The sequence below is a fragment of the Capra hircus genome, chromosome 13, assembly GCF_001704415.2.
Source record: "Capra hircus breed San Clemente chromosome 13, ASM170441v1, whole genome shotgun sequence".
Lineage (NCBI taxonomy): Eukaryota > Metazoa > Chordata > Mammalia > Artiodactyla > Bovidae > Capra > Capra hircus.
In genome coordinates this window covers 2,093,462-2,120,092 of record NC_030820.1, presented here as the reverse complement: position 1 = coordinate 2,120,092, position 26,631 = coordinate 2,093,462, and the positions used below count along the sequence as shown (strand labels likewise).

The 26,631-nt window shown below is 41.4% G+C and overlaps 1 protein-coding gene across 8 annotated transcripts in view; it reads right to left on the bottom strand.

Moving 5' to 3' along the window:
* PLCB4 (phospholipase C beta 4) overlaps positions 1–26,631 on the bottom strand; it is a 471,668-nt gene that overhangs the window by 59,671 nt on the left and 385,366 nt on the right. For all 8 annotated transcript variants that reach the window (XM_018056911.1, XM_018056915.1, XM_013968409.2 and 5 more), the window contains 4 exons: positions 25,155–25,206; positions 11,656–11,758; positions 8,828–8,992; positions 5,987–6,191 (listed from right to left, as the gene is read on the bottom strand). In XM_018056911.1, the coding sequence (XP_017912400.1) occupies positions 5,987–6,191; positions 8,828–8,992; positions 11,656–11,758; positions 25,155–25,206 (525 nt within the window). The remainder of the gene's footprint in view (positions 1–5,986; positions 6,192–8,827; positions 8,993–11,655; positions 11,759–25,154; positions 25,207–26,631) is intronic.

The following is a 26,631-nucleotide window of genomic DNA, read 5'->3' as shown; positions in this document are numbered from 1 at the left end:
TCAACAAAGACTGTAAATGTTCTAGTGAACAGGGGGTCTATTGATCACCTGGTATGCTGGTTCAGCACATTAATGTTCAGACATGAATGTGGGAGGTTAGGTAAGCACATGAAATATAAACACACTGTGGGAATCAAGAGGCTGTCAAGAAGACTGGAAATTTGGAAAAAGTTCTCATATTCTTATTTTGTTATTTTCAAGTAAGTTCCTTAAATAAACCCTCAGAATGTCTGTCCTTGGTTTCTTCACATACGTGAGAAATGGCCAGAGAATTCTGAATAAACAGTCTTTGAACATGAAATCTGAGGCTAAGACATCAACTGCATCAACTTGCAGAATCCTATCAAAGATAACGTCATACAGAAATTTCAATTGCTTTTGAGAGAAATGCTACAATGATACCTTAGGAAAGAATAGTTATAAGACTATTTTTAAAGATGTCAATCAATACTTATAAATATTGACAGTAGCCATAAACTACATGATAAGCACAGATATTCCTTCGGCATACACCTGCATATGCTCACATTTACTCTAAACAATTTCACATTTCTGGACCCCATTTTTGTCAAGCGCTTGGCACAAAGCAGGAGCTCTAAAAACTGTATCTTTCCCTTTTCTATTCAAATAGCCCATTTCCCTAGAATGAGTTAGAGTTTCATTTGAAAAGTAACACGTGTAAAGGCAAAACCTTTGTCTTCCAATACATTTATTTATATAACTATCTTTAAAATGCACTAGGTATTACGCACCACTGCTTTCTAGTGCAAATATGTGGAACAAGACTGAATCCATCTGCTGATGCCCCGTGGCCATCACATGCTCCTCAACACCCACACAGGTCCTATGTCTCTTTTCTGCCCTGCTCACCCGGCCCACAGCACCCCATCCCAGCGTCTGCCACGTGCTCATAACTGTTACTCTGTGTTGTGACCTGTAATAGGCTTCCTTTTTTGAGAAAAAAACAAAGGGAAAGAGGAAGGAATCTTTACTCTCAATTTTGCAATTGAAAAATCCTCATGGCTGACTTTACTTTTGGAACCCACAATTGGGTTGTTAATGTTGAGTATTAGTTGCAGAAACTCTGTCCTCCAGAGAAGACTGCATTATTAAAAACACAAAACAAAATCACCCAAAGCTCCTCAAACTAGAACAGCACAGAAACTGAGCTGCATTTGGAGCCACACACTCCTGTGCACACACATGGCAGGCACGCCCTGCTGTGTCATACACTGTGATGATAAGCACACATCACAGGAGGCTGTGAGGGAAACAATACCAGTACCTTTACAGGCCAGAAGATGGGGTGGGGGGTGTTGATAGGTGATAACACTATCTCAAGGTAACCTGGCTAGCAGTGGAGAGTCGGGACTTGAACCCTTGTTAATTTGATGTACTTCGCTGTACTATTGTTTTCTTATGATTCAATGAACTCTGAGAATATAGAGGATCTTTGTTTACCTTTAATGTTCTTGGCTCAGTTGGGGGTTATAAAAAGTTAATATGTGGGTTTACCAGAATCCTATGACTTGGGGCTTCCCTGAGAGCTCAGCTGGTAAAGAATCCTCTTGTAATGTAGGATACCTGGGTTCAATCCCTGGGTTGGGAAGATCTGCTGGAGAAGGGATCTTAAAGCATTCCAGTATTCTTGGGCTTCCCTGGTGGCTCAGCTGGTAAAGAATCAGCCTGTAATGTGGGAGACCTGGTTTGATCTCTGGGTTGGGAAGATCCCCTGGAGAAGGGAAAGGCTACCCACTCCAGTATTCTCGCCTGGAGAATTCCATAGACTACCATCCATGGGATCGTGAAGAATCAGACATGACTGAGCAATCTTCACTTTCACTTTAAGACTTTGTCCAACTTTGATTCCTCCCATTGATGACTTTGGGCTTCCCCGATAGCTCAGTTGGTAAGGAATCCGCCTGTAATGCAGGAGATCCCTGTTCAATTCCTGGGTTGGAAAGATTTGCTGGAGAATGGACAGGCTATCCAATCCAGTATTCTTAGGCTTCCCTGGTGTCTCAGCTGGTAAAAAAATCTGCCTGCAATGTGGGAGACCTGGGTTTGATCCCTGGGTTTGGAAGATCCCCTCGAGAAGGCAAAGGCTACCCACTCCAGTATTCTGGCCTGGGGAATTCCATGGGGTCCATGGGGTCACATGGAGAAGTCCATGGGGTCACAAAGAGTCAGACATTACTGAGTGATTTTCACTTTAAATTTCATTGATGTCTTTGGTATAAACAAAGGTGGTCTTCTATGGACTGATGACTGGGAATTTTTTGTGAAATTGGACTCCCCTGTAGATTCTGGGGGAAAGTCCAGGAATGTTGATAATGGAGTTCAATTTAAAACTTTTAGTGAAACCAACTGACGTCTATGGCTCTACATTATTCATACCTTTCCTCCTTCGAATGATGGTAGAAATGCATTCTTCACAAACATATATGTCAAACATACATGTGAAAATTGAAAAAACGTAAAATGACAGCATTTTTAAATAAAGAATTTTAAAGATAATCTCAGTTCAGTTCAGTTCAGTCGCTCAGTCATGTCCGACTCTTTCCGACCCCATGAACTGCAGCACGCCAGGTCTCCCTGTCCATCATCAACTCCCGGAGTTCATTCAGACTCACGGCCATCGAGTCAGTGATGCCATCCAGACATCTCATCCTCTGTCGTCCCCTTCTCCTCCTGCCCCAAGTCCCTCCCAGCATCAGAGTCTTTTCCAATGAGTCAACTCTTTGCATGAGGTGGCCAAACTACTGGAGTTTCAGCCTTAGCATCATTCCTTCCAAAGAAATCCCAGGGCTGATCTCCTTCAGAATGGACTGGTTGGATCTCCTTGAAGTCCAAGGGACTTTCCAGAGTCTTCTACAACACCACAATTCAAAAGTATCAATACTTCGGCGCTCAGCCTTCTTCGCAGTCCAACTCTCACATCCATACATGACCACTGGAAAAACCATAGCCTTGACTAGATGGACCTTAGTTGGCAAAGCAATGTCTCTGCTTTTGCATATACTATCTAGGTGGGTCATAACTTTCCTTCCAAGGAGTAACCGTCTTTTAGTTTCATGGCTGCAATCACCATCTGCGGTGATTTTGGAGCCCAGAAAAATAAAGTCTAACACTGTTTCCACTGTTTCCCCATTTCCCATGAAGTATGGGACCAGATGCCATGATCTTTGTTTTCTGAATGTTGAGCTTTAGGCTAACTTTTTCGCTCTCCTCTTTAACTTTCATCAAGAGGCTTTTTAGCTCCTCTTCACTTTCTGCCATAAGGGTGGTATCATCTGCATATCTGAGGTTATTGATATTTTTCCCAGCAATCCTGATTCCAGCTTGTGCTTCTTCCAGCCCAGCGTTTCTCATGATGTACTCTGCATAGAAGTTAAATAAGCAGGGTGACAATATACAGCCTTGACGTACTCCTTTTCCTATTTGGAACCAGTCTGTTGTTCCATGTCCAGTTCTAACTGCTGCTTCCTGACCTGATATAGGTTTCTCAAGAGGCAGGTCAGGTGGTCTGGTATTTCCATCTCTTGAAGAATTTTCCACAGTTTATTGTGATCCACACAGTCAAAGGCTTTGGCATAGTCAATAAAGCGGAAATAGATGTTTTCCTGAAACTCTCTTCCTTTTTCCATGATCCAGTGGATGTTGGCAATTTGATGTCTGGTTCTTCTGCCTTTTCTAAAACCAGCTTGAACATCAGGGAGTTCACAATTCACGTATTGCTAAAGCCTGGTTTGCAGAATTTTGAGCATTACTTTACTAGCGTGTGAGATGAGTATAATTGTGCGGTAGTTGGAGCATTCTTTGGCATTGCCTTTCTTTGGGATTGGAATGAAAACTGGCCTTTTCCAGTCCTGTGGCCACTTCTGAGTTTTCCAAATTTGCTGGCATATTGAGTGGAGCACTTTCACAGCATCCTCTTTCACGATTTGAAAGAGCTCAACTGGAATTCCATCATCTCCACTAGCTTTGTTCGTAGTGATGCTTTCCAAGGCCCACTTGACTTCACATTCCAGGATGTCTGGCTCTAGGTGAGTGATCACACCATCGTGCTTATCTTGGTCAGTAAGATCTTTTTTGTACAGTTCTGTGTATTCTTGCCACCTCTTCTTAATGTCTTCTGCTTCTGTTAGGTCCATGTAATTTCTGTCCTTTATTGAGCCCATCTTTGCATGAAATGTTCCCTTGGTATCTCTAATTTTCTTGAAGAGATCTCTAGTCTTTCCCATTCTGTTGTTTTCCTCTATTTCTTTGCATTGATCGCTGAAGGCTTTCTTATCTCTTCTTGCTACTCCTTGGAACTCTGCATTCAGATGCTTATATCTTTCCTTTTCTCCTTTGCTTTTTGCTTCTCTTCTTTTCACAGCTATTTGTAAGGCCTCCCCAGGCAGCCATATTGCTTTTTTGCATTTCTTTTCCATGGGGATGGTCTTGATCCCTGTCTCCTGTACAATGTCATGAACCTCATTCCATAGTTCATCAGGCACTCTATCTATCAGATCTAGGCCCTTAAATCTATTTCTCACTTACACTGTATAATCATAAGGGATTTGATTTAGGTCATATCTGAATGGTCTAGTGGTTTTCCCTACTTTCTTCAATTTAAGTCTGAATTTGGTAATAAGGAGTTCATGATCTGAGCCACAGTCAGCTCCCCGTCTTGTTTTTGCTGACTGACTCCATCTTTGGCTGCAAAGAATATAATCAATCTGATTTTGGTGTTGACCATCTGGTGATGTCCATGTGTAGAGTCTTCTCCTGTGTTGTTGGAAGAGGGTGTTTGCCATGACCAGTGCATTTTCTTGGCAAAACTCTATTAGTCTTTGCCCTGCTTCATTCTGTACTCCAAGGCCACATTTGCCTGTTACTCCACGTGTTTCCTGACTTCCTACTTTTGCATTCCAGTCCCCTAGAATGAAAAGGACATCTTTCTTCGGTGTTAGTTCTAAAAGGTTTTGTAGGTCTTCATAGAACCGTTCAACTTCAGCTTCTTCAGCATTACTGGTTGGGACGTAGACTTGGATTACTGTGATATTGAATGGTTTGCCTTGGAAACGAACAGAGATTATTCTGTTGTTTTTGAGATTGCATCCAAGTACTGCATTTCAGACTCTTTTGTTGACCATGATGGCTACTCCATTTCTTCTGAGGGATTCCTGCCTGCAGTAGTACATATAATGGTCATCTGAGTTAAATTCACCCATTCCAGTGCATTTTAGTTCGCTGATCCTAGAATGTTGATGTTCACTCTTGCCATCTCCTGTTTGACCACTTTCAGTTTGCCTTGATTCATGGAGCTGACATTCCAGTTTCCTATGCAATATTGCTCTTTACAGCATTGGATCTTGCTTCTATCACCAGTCACATCCACAACTGGGTATTGTTTTTGCTTTAGCTCCGTCTCTTCATTCTTTCTGGAGTTGTTTCTCCACTGATCTTCAGTAGCATCTTGGGCACCTACTGACCTGGGGAGTTCCTCTTTCAGTATCCTATCATTTTGCCTTTTCATACTGTTCATGGGGTTCTCAAGGCAAGAATACTGAAGTGGCTTGCCATTCCCTTCTCCAGTGGACCACATTCTGTCAGACCTCTCCACCATGACCCGCCCGTCTTGGGTGGCTCCACGGGCATGTCTTAGTTTCATTGAGTTAGACAAGGCCTGGTCCTAGTGTGAATAGATTGACTAGTTTTCTGTGATTATGGTTCCAGTGTGTCTGCCCTCTGATGCCCTCTTGCAGCACCTACCATCTTACTTGGGTTTCACTTACCTTGGACGTGGGACTTGCCTTTTCAGTTCCTGCTAGGAAACCCGAGGCAACTATTTATGCCTGATTTCTTTAAGCAGACAGGGTTGGCAACATTGGTGGGAACAGACTTTTTTTTACCCATTGGTGAAATAGCTTATAATCTTGAAATTTAGGGGAAAAAACCATATAAACAAAAATATTCAATACCTAAAAGTCTGACTTACCTCCGAATCCATCAGGCACATATGTTTTTAGGACAATGTTGCAGAAAATGGTTGGCAGCGATAAAGGTTTATTTCCCTCATTCCGGAGGGATATGTGTCGATAGCCTGCTTGGAGGCCGTCCAGAGGCAGAATCCTCTGGCCGATCAGCTTGTTGTTGTCATCATACACGGCGATCCTCAAGACAGCCAGGTCGGGGAGGATCACCTGCAAAGACAAATGGAACTTGTCTTTGTCGATCTTTGTCTCAGTAGATCTGCGGGACACAGCTCCCAAAATCACAATGCCAGGGACCTGGACCATACCCATACTGCTCAGAAAGGTTCCTTCCCGGTGCAAACAAGCTGATGGTCAATTTACATTCCTAATGCATACAGTGTAAGTTACAGTGCCCACGGCATTGAGAAAGACAACGGGAGCAGGTTTCCTGGAAATCAGTCCCTGAAAATTGTCGATGTAATGAGTGGATATAAATGATGGCTAATCCAACCCTTGCCATCGTTCCCCATTCCCACCTACGTAATGGGTGAGCAACAAGAAACCTGGAGAGGAAAAGTGACTTCCCTTTATGTCAAAGATGGCCAGTGACAGCTGGGTCTGGATCCTGGGCCACCTGATTTCAAATCCTTTGATCTGTCTATTACTGGGCTCCTTCTGACATTGAGCTCTGTTGATCTCTGAAGAAATGCCTCATGTATAAAAGACAATTTATATATAAATTTGGATTATTTTTCTTTGCACTCCTCAGTTTTTAACACATTTCGGGATATTAAATAAAGATGAGACAGCTAGAAACATTAACATATACCAAGACATTGAGTCTTCCCAGGTGGCATAGTGGTAAAGAATCTGCCTGTCAATGCAAGAGATTCAAGAGACGTGGGTTTGATCCTTGGGTCAGAAAGATCCCCTGGAGAAGGAAATGGCAACCTGCTCTAGTATTCTTGCCTGGAAAATTCCATGGACAGAGGAGCCCAGCAGGCTATAGACCGTGGGGTCACAGAGTCAGCCACGACTCAGCAGCTGAGCACACACAACACAACACATCTACTCTTGCCATTTTCAAACCCAATACACAGACACAGCATCTGAGCTCAGAGGGCAGAGACTCTGCTTAGACATAAAAGAGCAACATGACAGAAGAAAGTCTGATGTTTTTAATCAAGAATTTCTATTTATTGGCTATGAGCAGCTAAGACACCTTAGCTGACTTGAGCACTATGTCTAAAGCTAGGCAATGAATTGGCTGCTTATTTATGCCTAGAGGTTATAACTTAGCTCCAGTTCATGAAGATGAAAAGGTTAAACCAACTTTGGTCACCGTGTTGTCCCTCATTTGGTGAATGGGGCTTACGCTGTGAGATTCACGCAAAGAAGAAAAACAGTAACAGCAAGAAAGAAAATAAAGTTAAAGCACTTGGTATCAATGAAAGGCAATGTCACTTCAGAATAGCAGGAAAGGATCCAAAATTGGCATCTTGTTTCCGGGGCCAGTAATATTGTGTGTAAAAAGCAAGTTTACTTCCCTATGCATCAAAAACAGAGCCTGAAATCAACTTTCTGAATTTCCAGAAATGTATGTAGGGATTATTTTTTTGGCACAAAACACTGGCCATAGTGACAACAGATTCAGCTGTAACAAACTGAAAAAGCCAGGAAGAAAAAAAAGACACATCACAGCTGTATGCAACTCATGCTACACTCTGATTGTAGAAGAAAAGGTGAAAAGGTAGGGGGAGGGTGTTGCATGGATGATGGGATTCACATAATCGGAAAAGCCTACATCTCAAAATGGCTTGATTCATTGAACTATACTTATCTTCTGTAATATGCTTTCTGCAAACTGGTCAGCCAGTTCTGAGGCTGATAATTCATATTTTCATTAAGATAAAAAGGTGATTATCTGTGTTGTAAGACACAAACGGAATAGAGACACTTGGAAAACCTGTGCCAAAGAAGAAGCAAGAAAGCACTCTGGTCATGATAACAGAACAAGTGAGAGAGAAACAGGCATTTTTGAGATAGTACTGCCAGGGCATGGATTTTTCAATATATCTTCGGTTGATGAAAGAGAAACAAATGGGAGAAAATGGTTACAAGATTAAAACCTGAATCATTATAGAGAATGACTGATCTGTCTATGTGCTCAGTCACTTCAAGTCATGGCTGACTCTTTGTGACCCTATGGGCTATAGGCCAGCAGGCTCCTCTGTCCATGGCATTTTCCTGGCAAGAATATTGGAATGGGTTGCAATACCCTCCTCCAGGGGATCTTCCTGACCCAGGGATCAAACCTGTGTCTGCTGCATTGCAGGCAGATTCTTTACCACTAAGTCACTGGGGAAGCCCATAGGATCAAAGTATAATATGAAGATAAAAACCAAAAAACAAAAATAACATATTATACACAGAACCTATACACATTATACACAGGATCACACTTTCTGGAGGCACAGGACAATACCAACTGACCCAATGAAGGACATTCGTTGGTGCAACACCCTACCCACCCTCTTGGCCAAAGGAATATTGCACGGCACTAGCTGCCAGGGCAGGGAGGAGCTCTCCCACGTGTGACAGTGTCTGCCTGTGGGGCTCCCTCTGAGAACACTGTGAACCCAGAGCTTGGGCACTGCGTGGGGAAGGTGGGCTCCTCCTGGGAGGAAGGAGTGCCAAGAGGACACGGCCACGCAGAAACAATCATTGCGTGGCAGCTGCGGAACATCTGCACAGGTGGAAGACATCTGGGGTTAAGCGACTGTCTGCAGACCATGTAGCATCTCTCCACTAGCACGTGGCTCCTAACTTAGCGGAGCAAGTCTGACACATTGAGAACACTCTACCTTCCGAAACACAAATGACTCTTCATTGTAAACGGGATTGAGACCGTTGTTCATCACCATGCGAGTGCGGAACTCCTTTCGGATAGTGTCCGTGGGCAGCCCATACATGTCCACTTCTACATATGTGCCAATTTTCTTATCTGATAAGAACTGACCTGATATGACCTGGAGCAGAAGAGAAATAGGAGGAAAGAGAAGTTAAGCTGGTGTAATCGTCAGTAACAGAATAATCTGGCAGGGAGAAAGTCTCTGTCCATCTTTAGAAATTCGATTATCTCTGGAAATAATGTATTCATTCCTTACTAAACTGAAGTGGTCAATTCAAATATGCCTTAAGATCCTTTTATAGTTCTAAAATTCACTTTTATTGAATTCTTTCAGAAGTCTTACAAAGAGACACAAAGGAAGAAAAGTAACTCTAAAATGTTAAACTGATATTGACAATTGACAGACAGGACAGTGTTATTTTTATTTTTTAAAGCAGTATTGACTGCTTCATTCCACAGGTGTGGGCACTTAGGTTAAGATGCTGCAGACAACTATTTTTTGTATTATAGAGTCATGTATATTACCTCTTCTATCTATTATAAAGCTATAGAAAGACTTTTTTTGACCTATTTTCAAATAATTATAGCTAATTATTAAGTTTTTTCACATTATCTAATAGCTAATCATTATCAAACAGTTTTTCAGATATAACTGACATTAAATAAATTGTACATGTTTAGAGTGTACAATGAAATCACTTCTGACATATGAGCACATCTATAAAACTGTCACCAATATTAAGGCAAAAAAATTTTCCATCAATTCCCAAAGTTCCTTTGTACCCTTTTGTAATCCATTCCTTCTTCTCTCTGTCTAGAGGAAACTACTGATCTATTTTCTATTACTTTACATTAGTTTGCATTTTCTAGAATTCTGTATCAATGTAATCATATAGCAGGTATTTTTTCCATTAATATGCTTTTTTTTTAGAGCAGTTTCTGTTTACAGCAAAATTGGTAAGAAAATATAGTGCTTCTGTCCTCTCATCCACAATATCCTCACTATGGATACCTCACATCTCAGTAGCTTATTTGTTATAATCAGTGAACCTGTATTGATATTTCATTATCATCCAAAGCAATAGCTTACATTCAGAGTTTACTCTGGTGTACATCTAATGGATTTGGAAAAAATTGTAAATATAATCACATGTATCCATTATCATAGAATCATACAGAATGGTTTCACTGCCCTAAAATCCTTTGCACTCTGCCTGTTAATCCCTCCCCACAATTCTTGGTCTTTTTTTTTTTTTAAACCATCTTTATAGTTTTGCCTTTTTCCATAATTTTATTTAGTTGGAATCAAACAGTATGTCATTTTTTCAGACTAGCTTTTTTCACTTAGTAATGTTCATTCACTGGATGGATGAAGCACATGCTGGAATCGAGATTTCTGGGAGAAATATCAATAACCTCAGATATGCACATGACACCACCCTTATGGCAGAAAGTGAAGAACTAAAAAGCCTCTTGATGAAAGTGAAAGAGGAGAGTGAAAAGTTGGCTTAAAACTAAATTTTCAGAAAACTAAGATCACGGCATCCAGTCCCATCACTTCATGGGAAATAGATGGGGAAACAGTGGAAACAGTGGCAGACTTTATTTTTTGGGGCTCCCAAATCACTGCAGATGGTGACTGCAGCCATGAAATTAAAAGATGATTACTCCTTGGAAGAAAAATTATAACCAACCTAGACAGCATATTCAAAAGCAGAGACATTACTTTGCCAACAAAGGTCCGTCTAGTCAAGGCTATGGTTTTTCCAGTGGTCATGTATGGATGTGAGAGCTGGACTATATAGAAAGCTGAGCACAGAAGAATTGATGCTTTTGAACTGTGGTGTTGGAGAAGACTCTTGCGAGTCCCTTGGACTGCAAGGAGATCCAACAAGTCCAAAGAAAATCAGTCCTGAGTGTTAATTTGAAGGACTGATGTTGAAGCTGGAACTCCAATACTTTGGCCACCTGATGTGAAGAACTGACTCATTGGAAAAGACTCTGACGCTGGGAAAGATTGAAGGCAGGAGGAGAAGAGGATGACAGAGGATGAGATGGTTGGATGGCATCACCGACTCAATGGGCATGAGTTTGAGTAAGCTCTGGGAGTTGGTGATGGACAGGGAGGCCTGGTGTGCTGTGGTTTATGGGGTTGCAAAGAGTCGGACACGACTGAGTGACTGAACTGAACTGAATGTTCATTTGTTTCATCCATGTCTTTTCATGACCTGATAGCTCACTTCTTTTTAGAATTAAGTAATATTCCACTCTCTGGACATACCATTCATTGCTTCTTTATCCAGTCACCCACTAAGTGGCACATTGGTTACTTTCAAAATTTTATCAAGTATAAATAAAGCTGCTGCAAACATCCCTGTGTAAGTTTTCACGTGGATGTGAATTTTTAATTTGTTTGGGTAAATACCAAGGTGTATAACTGCTGGATCACATGTAAAGAGAGCATTGAGTTTTGGGAGAAACCACCCAACTGTTTTCCAAAGTGGTTGTACGATTTTGCACTTCCACCATCAACGGCCAAGAGTTCCCATTGCTCCACATTCTCCACTGGGTACTTTTTGATCTGGTATTTTTTGATGAAAAGTAGCTAATAATTTCATTAGTAGAAAAAAATGTATCTCAAGGAAAAAGATGTTAAAGTTGAGAGCAATGCGTGGATCTTGCAACCTGACATTAAATAGTTTAATTGCAATTTTTCAAGGCTTTTCCAAGACCTCCTGGATCCACTCTTTTACACTGTTCTGTGGTGAGCAGGAGACGTACCTGCACGGAGCAAGTGGCTGCAATAACCCCGTCAACAGGCGTTTCAGAGAAAGGGTCGAATGTTCGATCGGGCCGTCTCATGAAATCTGGCTTGAGAAGGTACCTGGTGGGACAAAAGCACAGAGGAGTTTACTAGTCTCTTTATAAAGACTGAGAAAATCACAATTAAGACACTGACTACATCTTTATCCCCATTTCTAACTTAGGAAATAGGCTTTTAGGTGGAGGATCCCAAGAATTGAAGAGAATAACCCTGTTCTATGGATGACCCCAACAAGGAACAGGGAAGAGGAAATGTTCTTTAGATCCAGGCTCCGGGACGTATGTGATTTCCTGACACTTTTATCTTCTCTGGAACTTGATGCTCTTACATGCACAAAATAAAATGCAAAGAATAACAATGAAAAACCAATTATATGAGCTACAGCTATGAAAATATGGAAAATGTCTTTATTGTTTTACTTAATATATTAAATTACGGGATCTAATGGCAAGTTTGATAATTAGCATAGTTTCAAAGTACTGATAATCATAAAACTATATTGAGAGATCTCTAACAATTATAATGAGATATAAAAATATCTGTGATTTATATTGGTGTCAGATATACCGCTAACATTACTATAGATTGCTATGTATTTTCATAATCAAATGAAATGTGGTTTCAGTTGGAGGTCTCTAATTCTAGTGAAGATAATTAGGCAAGAAGATGAAATAAAAGGTATCTAGATTGGAAAGAAGTAAAACTATTTCTATTTGCAGACAACATGATCTTGTTTATAGAAAATCCTACAGAGTGTACTAAAAAGCTATTAGAATTAATAAATGAGTTCTATAAAAAAGAAAAACCAGTTTTATTTATATGCACCAAGCAATGAACAATCTAAAAACAAAATTAAGTGAATAATCGCATTTATAATGGCACCTAAAAGAATAAGATACTTAGAAATACATTTAACAAAATAAGTACATGTACTTTGAAAATCAAAAAACATTGCTGAGGAAAATTTTAAAAGAACTAAATGAATGGAAAGATATCTTGTGTTTATGGATCAGAAGACTTAATATTGTTAAGATGGCACTACTCTCAAATTACTATACAGATCCAATACAATATCTATCAAAATCCCATCTGGTTTCTTTACAGAAATTGACAAGCTGATCCTCAAATTCACATGGAAACTCAAGACCAAGAATTCTCAATACAATCTTAATAAAGGACTAAGTTGCAGGTCTCATACTCCTAATTTCAAAACTCTCTACACAGCAACAGTAGCCAAAGCAGCTTGGTATTGGGAAAAAAAGATTAACACATAAATTAATGAGACAGAATTGGGAGTTCAGAAATAATTTCATATCTATGCAAATCATTTTTGACAAGGATGCCAAGACTACTCAGCAGGGGAAAGAACAGTCTTTAAACAAATGATGCTAGGTCAACTGAATAGCCACATGCAAAAGACTAAACTTACTTCCTTCTTTTATATCATAAAGAAAAATTAACTCAAAATGGATCAAAGACTTAACTGTAAAAACTATAACTATAAAACTCTTAGAAGAAAATATATGGGTAAACCTTTGTGAGTCAGAATTTGACAATGCATTCTTAGACATAACTCCAAAAGTATAAGCAGTGAGAGAAAAAAATACATAAACTTGACTTCATCATATTTTTGCACTCAAAGAACATTATCAAGGAAGTGAAAAGACAAATCATAGAATGGGAGAAAATATTTAGAAATCATTTATCTGATAAGCTACTTGTATCTAAAATATATGAAGAACAAATAACTCATTTAAAAAACGGGTAAAGGATCTGAATAGACAGTTCTCCGAATAAGATAAACAAATGGCCTGCAAGCACTTGAAAAGATGCTTAATATCATTTGTCATGAGAGAAACTCAAGCCAGCATCACAATAAGATACCATTACACACAGTAGGCAGGAGGAGAACGGGATGACAGAGGATGAGATGGCTGGATGGCATCACCAACTCAACGGACATAAGTCTGAGTAAACTCTGGGAGTTGGTGACGGACAGGGAGGCCTGGCGTGCTGCGGTCCATGGGGTCACAAGACTTGGACACGACTGAGCAACTGAACTGAACTGAAACGAACTGAACACACACTAGGAGGGCAATAGGAAAAAAGAACAAGATAATTGATGTGGATGTGGATGAGAAAATGGAGAAATTGGAGCCCCCCACTCAACATTGCTGGTGGGAATGTAAAATGATGCAGCCACTGTGGAAAACAGTCTAGAATTCATCACTTACTCAGAGTTACCGTACGACCCAGCAATTCTTCTCTTACGTGTATACCCAAGAAAAGTGAAAACATATGCTCACACAAAAACCTGCACATGAAGCTTCATAGCAGCATTATTCATAATAACCAAAAGATGGAACAATTCAAATTTCCAGCAAAAGATGAATGGACGTACAAGATGAGGTATATCCACATAATGGCAAAATAATAATAAGAAATGAAATTATTTCAGTAACAAAAAGAAATAAAGAACATAAAGTACTGATGCACAGTCCAACATAGGGGAACCTTGCAAATGCTGAAGACAGTCAGAAAAAGGTCACATATTATACGAGCCCATTTACATGAAATGTGCAGAACAGGCAAAAATGTAGTGACAGTGTGTAGATTAGCGGTTGCAAGGCTGGGATGGGGGCAGGAGATGTTACAAGGTGGCAGATGAAGAGCATGGGTTTTCTTTCTTGTATGATTAAAGAGTTTTAAAATTGATCCTCAGCACTGTCTGCCCCTTATCCCCATTGGGTATGGTCACAGAATCACACTCTGGCTGGATTCCACAACTTTCCTCAAACTATGTCAAAGAACTCCATCTCTCCAAAACATTTTTTTTTTAATGACAATAATTATAGATAGGAAAATTACATACTAATATGAGAAAAAATATGAGCTATCGACTTCCCTGATAGCTCAGTTGGTAAAGAATCTGCCTGCAATGTGGGAGACTCTGGTTGGACTCTTGGGTGGGGAAGATCCCCTGGGGAAGGGATAGACTACCCACTCCAGTATTCTTGGGCTTCCCTTGTGGCTCAGCTGGTAAACTATCTGCCTACAATGTGGGAGACCGGGATTGGGAATTCATGGGTTGGGAAGATCATTTGGAGAAGGGAAAGGCTACCCACTCCAGTATTCTGGCCTGGAGAATTCCATGGACTGTATAGTTCATGGGGTTGCAAAGAATCAGACACTACTGAGCGACTCTCACTTCACATGAGCAGAAAATAAAAGCACTTTCCCCAAAACCATAGGTTTGTTTTTAGATGTAAAAGAATCACAATTTGGGACCAAATCTTTCATACCCCTTAAAGTATAACTTTTATAAGTTTCAACTGTAGATGATGTTAAATCTATTACTATTCTTTAAAATGCAACCAAGGGGAATTCCAAAACATGATATTTTTCCTTAAAGGAAAGTTTACAGTCGTGTTTACGGTTTTGACAAAGCTGACATTCTTTGCTATCTTCTAAGTCTAAACAAAACATGGTAATAAACAGACCCACATTCCATTTGGATGTAACCAGCAATAAAGAGCCTCTGAGGACAATACTGATTTTTATTTTATTTAAACATTTTTAAAATTTTATATTAGAATATAGCTGATTTATGTTGTGTTAGTTACAGGTGTACAGCAAAGTGATTTAGTTATATATTTATATATATTCTTTTTCAGATTCTTTTCCCATATACGTTACTACAGAGAATTAAGTGGAGTTCCCTGTGGTATACAGTAGGTTCCTATTGATTATCTATTTCATATATAGCAATGATACTGATTTCTAAATCAAGGATACAGAAAGTTTATAAAATTATTCAAATATTAAAGATGACTTTGAACATTCAACCTGTCTCCAGGAGGATACAACCTGTGATATTAACATAAAAGCTCTCTAACTGCATAGAACATATTGTTTTCTATGTTTGTAGAGTTTTAGATTTGGGCCTTTTTTGTAGCCAGCATTAATCACTGAAAAATATAATACAGCAAAAGCTCAAGTAGATGAGTAAATACAATTCTTCACATATTTTTCTAAGCAAGCCTACCAGCTTTGTCTGGCAAAGCATCAGACATCAGCTACACGGGGAGGTAATGCATGATAGTTCTAGATTTCACAGGGAGGCAGCACTGGGTTCCAATAAGCAGACTCAAACAGTTCCTTATTAGGGATGGGAGGGGATGCCGAGATAAGGGAGAAGCAGTCAAGAAACAATAGGAAAAAAAAAGAAAGAAAGAAAAAAAGAAACAATAGAAAAGCCTTGTGTCAAGGCCCTGGTTCCCCCTCAAGAGATAAACATAACAATACTTTTGAGCTGTTTTGCAGATACCGAAACACAAGGTGGGAGAAATTAACTGCAAGCTGCCTACAAGCATACAGACCCCAGACAGGCTGGAACCAGAAGATGGATGATGCGGACTCTCAATTAGAGCAACACCAACCAGTCGGAAGAATGCCCACGGGCTGGTCATGCCCTCTTTGAACCATTTCTATAAAACTACTAAATACCCGCTCTGGGTTGCAACACACTTTTGAGGGCATTAGCCTGATGTGGCCCCTTTGCTTGGCAAAGCAATGCTTTTTTCCTAGTCTTTTCTACTTCACACCTGAAATTCTAATTCAGAGGCTGGATTTAGCTTCAGAAATTTGACAGATCCCTGGCTTGGGGCTGACCCTTAGCGAGCTCATCTTGAACAACTGTCTATTTGGGGCCTAAGGCAGCAGAGACTGCCACTCACGACCTAGGGGTTGCATAGGTCACGGGCCCCTGGGCACTGATGGGCAAGCAGAAGCTGGAGTCCTGGCTCTGAGGGTGGAGCTTGTGCCACCACAGAGCTTCCCGCTTGGCTTAGTGCTCGGCGGCTACTCTCCCGATCCTTAATGATTTGTGAACACAGAGCACTTGGGTCCCACAGACTACATAGCTGGTCCGGGGCCTGGTGTTTTTAGGTGCGGGGAATGAACCCATTCCAAACATCCAGGTCTGTGTGATGGCCACAGGGCAAGTCTAAAGTCAATGGCAAGTGAATTGATGTAAGAATTCTCTGTGGACTTCAAAGGCCTTGGAGGCAAGGGCAGGAGAGAAGGGCTTTCAGCCAGGTGGAGGACAGGAGTTACAGAATCAAGCATAGTGGGACAAGAAAGTTCATCCTGCTTCACCGCATCTGAGATGCTATCAACACGCCCTCATTTTATTTACCAGCAAGCAAGCAAAATGGTGCTGATTAACAGAAAGTTGCCACGGATCTTAAGATTCATTCTAACTGGACAAGGTCATTTAAAAAGTGTGTACCTTGGAATCATAAAATATCACAGTATTTTGATAGCAACTGTCGGGTTTCCTCCAAAAGCCTGGAAAGACTTGGGAAATTAGTTTGCTCTATTTTGCTTTATTAGAAGGTGTAGAAGTACTTGCTGCTTTTCCAACTTTAAAAATGAGCCTGTAATAAACTACTGCTCACTTCCTGGTAAAAATCACACTTACAGGCCTCCTAAACAAACTGCCCACAGACCAGACAGGGAGTCCCAAGTAAGTTTCTGATGTTTGGTTACTGCTGTGAGAGTCAGGGGTTTCTACAAGTACTGTTTGCCACCGTAGGCCTAAAAGACACAGAACATCTCTTTACAGAAACCCTCAGACACAGCCCACAAGGATTTTTTAAAATTCCCTGCAGGTGGGCAGGAGCAAGACAAAGGCAGTAGGGTGAAAGCCCCAGGGTACCTCCGATGCCCCTGCGCGAAGCGCGTCCTTCATGGCCGGCCCATCTCTGCTGCCAGCTACAACTCCTCAGGAGCACAGCACAGTCAGGAAAGACTGCTTCTCTCGGCCCTGCGGGCAAGAGCTCTGCCTCCAGGCTGGGTGTGGAGGAAAGGGGAGGTGCAGGGGGACAGGAGACTTATTGTTCATGCCTCCTGTAGTCCTGATGCCCCAGGAAATGGTCAGATTTTTCAGTCCCTCTGAAAACGGGACACATAGGCACAGAATCCAGGCTAACACTGTTGTTCAGTCGCTCAGTCGTGTCTCACTCTTTGCAACCCCATGGACTGCAGCACGCCAGGCTTCCCTGCCCTTCACCAACTCCCGGAGCTTGCTCAAACTCATGTCTATTGCATCAGTGATGCCATCCAACCACCTCATCCTCTGTTGTCCCCTTCTCCTCCTGCCTTCAATCTTTCCCAGCATCAGGGTCTTTTCTAATGAGTCGGTTCTTCATATCAGGTGGCCAAAGTATTGGAGCTTCAGCTTCAACATCAGTCCTTCTAATGAATATTCAGGATTGGTTTCCTTTAGGATTTGACTGTTTTGATTTTCTTGCAGTTCAAGGGCCTCTCAAGAGTCTTCTCCAACACCACAGTTCAGAAGCATCAATTCTTCAGCACTCAGCCTTCTTTATGGTCCAACTCTCACGTCCAGACATGACTACTGGAAAAGCCAGGCTAACACAGCACCATCCTTGTTCATGAATGGATTTTGCAATACGCAGTGCAGAAGGTGAGACACGGAGCATGTGAACTGTGGTAAAACAGATCCCCACCCACTTCACCTGGCCTTTAACAATGCTTTGCTGTCTGGTGGGCGGGTGTGGGGGGGGGCGTTAAAACAGGAGTCACCCATTCTCTCGCCTGGGGTCTTACAACAAACGCTGGAAGTTCCTTCAGCACAGCCCACCACTGACGGACTTTGCTGAGTGTGGACAGGTGGACAGGTGGACAGGTTTAGTTTGGTAACACTGGGGCCCCTTTTTCATAGAAATGATTCCCACCCCGTGTCTGGGCAGGAGGAGCCACTGGATTCCTGAGGAGGGTGAAAAGCCTGTCCTGAGCCAGGTGAAGGCTCTGGGAGGGTCACAGCTGGTGTGGACACGAGGACCGCTCTGCCCACCCCACCTCGCTCCCCAGGCTCCTCACAGAACCGCTGTAAAAAGAGGCTTTTTCAACAGTCTGCGATCTCTGCCTGTCATCAGCCATATGAGCTGTAGCTTTTCTTTAACTTCACTTTTCCACAGAAATTTGCAGTTAGTAAAGGACATCAAATGCACACATTCAGTTCAAACTCACTGAGCTGCCACAGCAAACCTGGAGTGACGGGTATCACTGGCTTCATTTTATCAGCAGGAAATTGAGATTCAGGGCCTCATCTACCTGCCCAGGGCAACATCAGCTTGTGGAAGACCTGGTTGGGCTAGTGCCAAGGACTCTTATGCCCTCTACCATGGCTGCCCCTGGGGCCTCAGCCCCCACTGGGGCCCACCCATCAATTTATGTACACAGTCTCCTGGCTCTCAATGTTTCGCACTAAATAACAGGGCAGATTAAAAAATACTCTAAACGTGTATTGAACTGTTTTCGTTGGAACCATAATTTTAATTTCTTTTTTCTCCCCTGTTTTATTGAGAGATAGTAGCTTGGTACAAAAGTAATTACGGTTTTGGACCATGAATTTTAAATCATTATAACGAGGTTCAAACCCATCTTTATTAATCAAAGTAGGAACCATTGTAATCAAGACATTTTTGCCAATGAGAAATAAATTTGTTTATTCTTATAGCATAAAAATCATGCTTCAGGATTTGACAAACTCTTGGAAAGCATTTTCTGCCTCCTGCTGGTTGTTGAAGGATTTTCCCTGCCAAAAGTTGTCCAGATGCTTGAAGAAGTGGTAGTTGGTTGGCGAGGTCAAATGAATATGGTGGATGAGGCAAGACTTCATAGCCCAATGTGTTCAACTTCTGAAGCGTTGGTTGTGAGATACGCAGCCGGGCGTTGTCATGGAGAAGACCTGAGGCCTTTCTGTCGACCAGGCCTGGCTGCCGACTTTGCAGCTCTCAGTGCATCTCATCGATTTGCTGAGCGTACTTCTAGATGTAATGGTTTTGCTGGGATTCAGAAAGCTGTAGTGGATCAGACGGGGAGCAGACCACCAAACAGTGACCATGGTCTTTTTGGGGGGCAAGTTTGGCTTTGGGAAGTCTTCAGAGCTTCTTCGCCGTCCAACCACTGAGCTGGCTGTTGCCAGTTGTCATATAAAATCCACTTCTCATTGCATGTCACAATCCGATTGAGAAATAGTTCGCTGTTGTTGTGTACAGTAAGGGAAGACAACACTTCAAAACAACGATGTTTTTGACTTTAAGTTAGCTCCTGAGGTACCCACTTATAGAGCTTTATCACCTTTCCAATTTGCTTCAAATGCCAGATGGCCACAGAGGGTCGACAACGAGTTCTGCCAACTTCTTGGGTAGTTACAAGAGGATCAGCTTTGACAGATGCTCTTAGTTGGCTGCTGTCAACTTCTGATGGCCAGCCACTATGCTCCTCATCTCTCCTTTCTCCTTTCCAAAACTTCTGAACCACCACCACACTCTATGTTCATTAGCAGTTCCTGGGCCAAATGCACTGTTGATGTTGTGAGTTGTCTCCACTGCTTTCGGACACATTTTGAAATTGAATAAAAAAATCACTCAAATTTGCTTTTGGTCTAACATCATTTCTATAGTCGAAAATAAATATAAAATAAACATTAAGTAATAAGTCATTAGGAAAAAAACATTAAGGGAGAAATGTACATTAATGATGCATAACATAACCAGATTTATTTAAGAATGTATTCAGTATCAAATAGTAAAGTTCAACAATTCAAAACTTCAATTCTTTTGCACCAACCTAATTGAAATATTAGGGCCGAGAGGAGCTACTCCACGTTCAAGGTCAGGAGGGGCGGCCGTGAGGAGATACCCCTTGTTATAGGTAAGGAGTAGCAGCTGTGCTTTGCTGGAGCAGCTGTGAAGAGATACCCCACGTCCAAGGTAAGAGAAACCCCATGCCCAAGGTAAGAGAAACCCAAGTAAGATGGTAGGTGTTGTGAAAGGGCATCAGAGGGCAGACACACTGAAACCATACTCACAGAAAACTAGTCAATCAGATCACACGGACCACAGCCTTGTCTAACTCAATGAAACTAAGCCATGCTGCATGGGGCCACCCAAGACAGGCGGGTCACGGTGGAGAGGTCTGACAGAATGTGGCCCACTGGAGAAGGGAATGGCAAGCCACTTCAGTATTCTTACCTTGAGAACCTCAGGAACAGTATGAAAAGGCAAAATGATAGGATACCAAAAGAGGAAGTCCCCAGGTCAGTAGGTACCCAAGATGCTACTGGAGGTCAGAGGAGAAATAACTGCAGAAAGAATGAATGAAGGGATGGAGCCAAAGCAAAAACAATACCCAGTTGTGGATGTGACTGGTGATAGAAGCAAGGTCCAATGCTGAAAAGAGCAATATTGCATAGGAAACTGGAATGCCAGGTCCATGAATCAAGGCAAACTGGAAGTGGTCAAACAGGAGATGGCAAGAGTGAACATCGATATTCTAGAAATCAGTGAACTAAAATGGATTGAAATGGTGAATTTAACTCAGATGACCATTATATCTACTACTGTGGGCAGGAATCCCTTAGAAGAAATGGAGTAGCCATCATGGTCAACAAAAGAGTCCGAAACGCAGCACTTGGATGCAATCTCAAACACGACAGAATGATCTCTGTTCGTTTCCAAGGCAAATCATTCAATATCATAGTAATCCAAGTCTATGCCCCGACCAGTAATGCTGAAGAAGCTGAAGTTAAACAGTTCTACGAAGACTTACAAGACCTTTTAGAACTAACACCCAAAAAAGATGTCCTTTTCATTATAGGGGACTGGAATGCAAAAGTAGGAAGCCAGGAAACACCTGGAGTAACAGAAAAAATTTGGCCTTGGAATGCAGAATGAAGCTGGGCAAAGACTAATAGAGTTTTGCCAAGAGAATGCATTGGTCATAGCAAACACCCTCAACCAACAACACAAGAGAAGACTCTACACATGGACATCACCAGATGGTCAACACCAAAATCAGACTGATTATATTCTTTGCAGCCAAAGATGGAGAAGCTCTATACAGTAAGCAAAAACAAGACCGGGAGCTGACTGTGGCTCAGATCATGAACTCCTTCTTGCCAAATTCAGACTTAAATTGAAGAAAGTAGGGAAAACCACTAGACCATTCAGGTATGACCTAAATCAAATTCCTTATGATTATACAGTGGAAGTGAGAAATACATTTAAGAGACTAGATCTGATACACAGAGTGTCTGATGACATTGTACAGGAGACACGGATCAAGATCATCCCCATGGAGAAGAAATGCAAAGAAGCAAAATGGCTGCCTGGGGAGGCCTTACAAATAGCTGTGAATAGAAGAGAGGTGAAAAGCAAAGGAGAAAAGGAAAGATATAAGCATCTGAATGCAGAGTTCCAAAGAATAGCAGGAGAGATAAGAAAGCCTTCCTCAGCGATCAATGCAAAGAAATAGAGGAAAACAACAGAATGGGAAAGATTAGAGATCTCTTCAAGAAAATTAGGGATACCAAGGGAACATTTCATGCAAAGATGGGCTCGATAAAGGACAGAAATGGTATGGACCTAACAGAAGCAGAAGATATTAAGAAGCGGTGGCAAGAATACACAGAAGAACTGTACAAAAAAGATCTTCATGACCCAGATAATCATGATGGTGTGATCACTCACCTAGAGCCAGACATCCTGGAATGTGAAGTCAAGTGGGCCTTAGAAAGCATGACTATGAACAAAGCTAGTGGAGGTAATGAAATTCCAGTGGAGCTCTTTCAAATCCTGAAAGACGATGCTGTGAAAGTGCTGCACTCAATACGCCAGCAAATTTGGAAAACTCAGCAGTGGCCACAGGACTGGAAAAGGTCAGTTTTCATTCCAATCCCGAGGAAAGGCAATGCCAAAGAATGCTCAAACTACCACACAACTGCACTCATCTCATATGCTAGTAAAGTAATGCTCAAAATTCTCCAAGCCAGGCTTTAGCGATATGTGAACTGTGAACTTCCAGATGTTCAAGCTGGTTTTAGAAAAGGAAGAAGAACCAGACATCAAATTGCCAACATCTGCTGGATCATTGAAAAAGCAAGAGAATTCCAGAAAAACATCTATTTCTGCTTTATTGACTAAGCCAAAGCCTTTGACTGTGTGGATCATAATAAACTGTGGAAAATTCTGTGAGAGATGGGAATAACATACCACCTGACCTTCTTCTTGAGAAACCTATATGCAGGTCAGGAAGCAACAGAACTGGACATGGAACAACAGACTGGTTCCAAATTGGAAAAGGAGCATGTCAAGGTGGCACCCCACTCCAGTACTCTTGACTGTAAAGTCCCATGGATGAGGAGCCTGGTGGGCTGCAGTCCATGGGGTCGCAAAGTGTTGGACGTGACTAAGCAACTTCCCTTTCACTTTTCACTTCCATGTATTGGAGGAGGAAATGGCAACCCTTTCCAGTGTTCTTGCCTGGAGAATCCCAGGGATGGGGGAGCCTGGTGGGCCGCCTTCTATGGGGTCACACAGAGTCAGACACGACTGAAGTGACTTAGCAGCAGCAGCAAGGCTGTATATTGTCACCCTGCTTATTTAACTTATATGTGGAGAACATCATGAGAAACGCTGGGCTGGATGAAGCACAAGCTGGAATCAAGATTGTTGGGAGAAATATCAATAACCTTAGATAATGCAGAGGACACCACCCATATGGCAGAAAGTGAAGAGGAGCTAAAGAGCCTCTTGATGAAAGTGAAAGAGGAGAGTGAAAAGGTTGGCTTAAAGCTCAACATTCAGAAAATGAAGATCATGGCATCTGGTCCCCTTACTTCATGGGAAATAGATGGGGAAACAGTGGAAACGGTGTCAGACTTTATTTTTTTATGCTCCAAAATCACTGCAGATGGTGACTGCAGCCATGAAATTAAGACGCTTACTCCTTGGAAGGAAAGTTATGACCAACCTAAATAGCATATTAAAAAACAGAGACATTACTTTGCCAACAAAGGTCTGTCTAGTCAAAGCTATGGTTTTTCCAGTGATCATGTTTGGATGTGAGAGTTAGGTTGAAGAAAGCTGAGTGGTGAAGAATTGATGCTTTTGAACTGTGGTGTTGGAGAAGACTCTTGAGAGTCCCTTGGACTTCAAGGAGATCCAAGCAGTCCATTCTAAAGGAGATCAGTCCTGGGTGTTCATTGGAAGGACTGATGCTGAAGCTGAAACTCCAAAACTTTTGCCATCTCATGTGAAGAGTTGACTCATTGGAAAAGACTCTGATGCTGGGAGGGATTGGGGGCAGGAGGAGAAGGGGACGACAGAGGATGAGATGGCTGGATGGCATCTTGGACTCGATGGACATGAGTTTGAGTGAACTCCAGGAGTTGGTGATGGACAGGGAGGCCTGGCGTACTGCAATTCATGGGGTCACAAAGAGTTGGACACGACTGAGCGACTGAACTGAACTGAACTGAACTGAAATATAACACTTCATTAGTTTAAGGTACACAATTTGCATTTCCTTCAAAACACAGAGCAGAGGCAAATGTCCTGTATGCTGTAGGTGGGTGACTTGGGTAACAGGGTTGTCACCTGTGGGTGTAGGTGCATTGGTGGTCAGGAATAGGTGGGAGTAGGCATTCTCAATCCACAAGTGCTGAAAATTTTATCGTGATTGGCTGTTTTTAGTGTCCAACATTGGACATTACATATCCAACTAGGGAGGCCAAGTGCATTCTGACAGTAGTGTGGTGGGAAGATATAGTACTCTATTCGATTAGTCTAGAAGGCTCTGGGCAATGGTTTGAGATCATTTACCTGCAGTACCACTTGGGGACATCTGCATGGAGGAGAAAAGTGGCCACACAGTTTTTTTTTTTTTAAATTTTATAGAACGTGTACAGAATGTCTTATACAAGAACTACAAGAAAGTTCTTCCACAGAACTTTCTTTAACTTCATTCTTTCATTTAACTTTCCAGCATTTCAGTGACATTAACATTTCCTGTTTCACTACTTGGTTCACAGATTTTAGGGAGCACTATTTAAGTACTTCAAACAACATTCATAGCATTATTTTTTGGTGACTACTATTTACAAGACAAGAAAAAAGTTAATAGAGGACACAACTGTCTGCCTAGCTGAAATACATTCCACTTAACACTGAGGACTTCATTCTATACTAGATCAGCTTCATTCCTCTATCTGTCCTATGTAAGATACACATATTTACTATCTTTGCCCCTCTCGCTGATGTCCAAATGAGCAGGCATCATCATCTGTCCTAGCGATAAAGGCCTCCACTATTGAATTTAAAGTGAGAGCATTAAACTCTAGAGTGTGTATAATAAACTGCTTACCTAGTGGTTAATTTTTTTTTTTTAATCTGCTTAGTGAAACTGTGGTTGATGAAGAATATATATTGCAGATGTAATTTACCTGGAGATTTCATTTGTTTCTATCCCATCCCTCAAACCTCGCTTAAATTCACCAACCCCTAATTTAAAATGACACGGTTTCATTACAGCTGTAGTATGGAGTGTGGAACACGGTGACAACAGTTTAAATCACATTACTTACCCGCAGGATCCATTATACTCAAATTTCCCCTGATTCAATTGCATCGCTAAATCTGTCAAGAGACAAAAATAATTTAGCACTTCATCTTCCTGGACAAAGAAGATTCTGATGGGGTGATTTTAAATAATGGAAATCAGATACTGATCCCAGGCTGATAGGTCTTTTTTAACACCATAAGGTACTTCTGGATCTGTTTACAGAGAGAGGCATACAACTCTTTTTTCCATGTTTAAATGACCTTGAGTTTAAAATAAACAAAAAAATGTGCATTCATAGAGATCATGTTGGCATTACTTCCAAATTTGGATTCAATATATGAGTCATAGGACTGTTGAATTACTGTAGAGAGTACAGATGTCTAAGCTGATATATATATAGTTAGAGAAGACACGCCTTATGACCCAGAGGGAGGGTATGCTGGAGAAATCCGATAGGGTTGTATGAATATAAAACTCAATTAAAATGAATCAAAAACAAACTAGGTAAGTATCATATTAAAAAATGTGTGACTTAAAAAGAATTAGTCTAGTGGGGTCTATACTGGCAGAGCATGGTTAGGACTTTTCTTTCAGGCAAACAAAATCTTCTTTCTTTTCATCAGCAAAAAAAGAAAAGGGGGGCCTCCTGATGATTTTTTTTGTTGTTGTTCTCAAAGTACTATGATTAAACCTCACATTATAGAATAAAACGTAAGCTGGCCTAGAGAATAAACTGCCTTTGGATCATTTAATCTACATAATGGTCTCACTGACAACAAAGAAAACAACTTGACATCTTTTTAAATAAGCAAATCAGCAGTGCCTTTTAATCTTTTTTGTTTCTACTAGAAACACTCCAGGATCGTGACAATTCCTGGTCATAGTTTAGCACAGTGAGCAGCAAGAGGGGTGCCGAGCAGAAACCTGACTTCAGTTCTGGTCACTGAGGATGGGAAACACAGTCAGGCCACATCCACGCCAAAGGGACGCAAGTCATAGGACCTTCCAGTTACTCCAGATCACAGGGAGCAAGGTGTATTCAGGTTTACAAAGTATGGTGGATTGGCTTGAAAAAAAAAAATGCCCTAAACTGGGAAAGATGGGAGATACCCTCATAGAGGGAAAGAACAGAACAAAAGGGATGTTTTTTCCCACCCATTTTAAAGGACCATGCTTTGAGTGCCCTGAAGCTGGTGCACTGGGATAACCCCGAGGGATAGGGTGGGGAGGGAGGTGGGAGGGGGCTTCAGGATGGGGACACATGTACACCCATGGCTGATTCATGTTAATGCATGGCAAAAACCAATAGTGTAAAGCAATTAGCCCCAACTAAAATAACTTGATTAATTTTTTTAAAAAAGGACCATGATGCAGTGAATAGGTTTTGTGGCATATTTCTCACCTGTTTGAGACTATATATTTTCTGTCTCTTATCTTCATATTGTGCTCCTAGGCTCTTAAGCAAACTTTGAAAACTTTAAAGATTTTATTTATGCTTT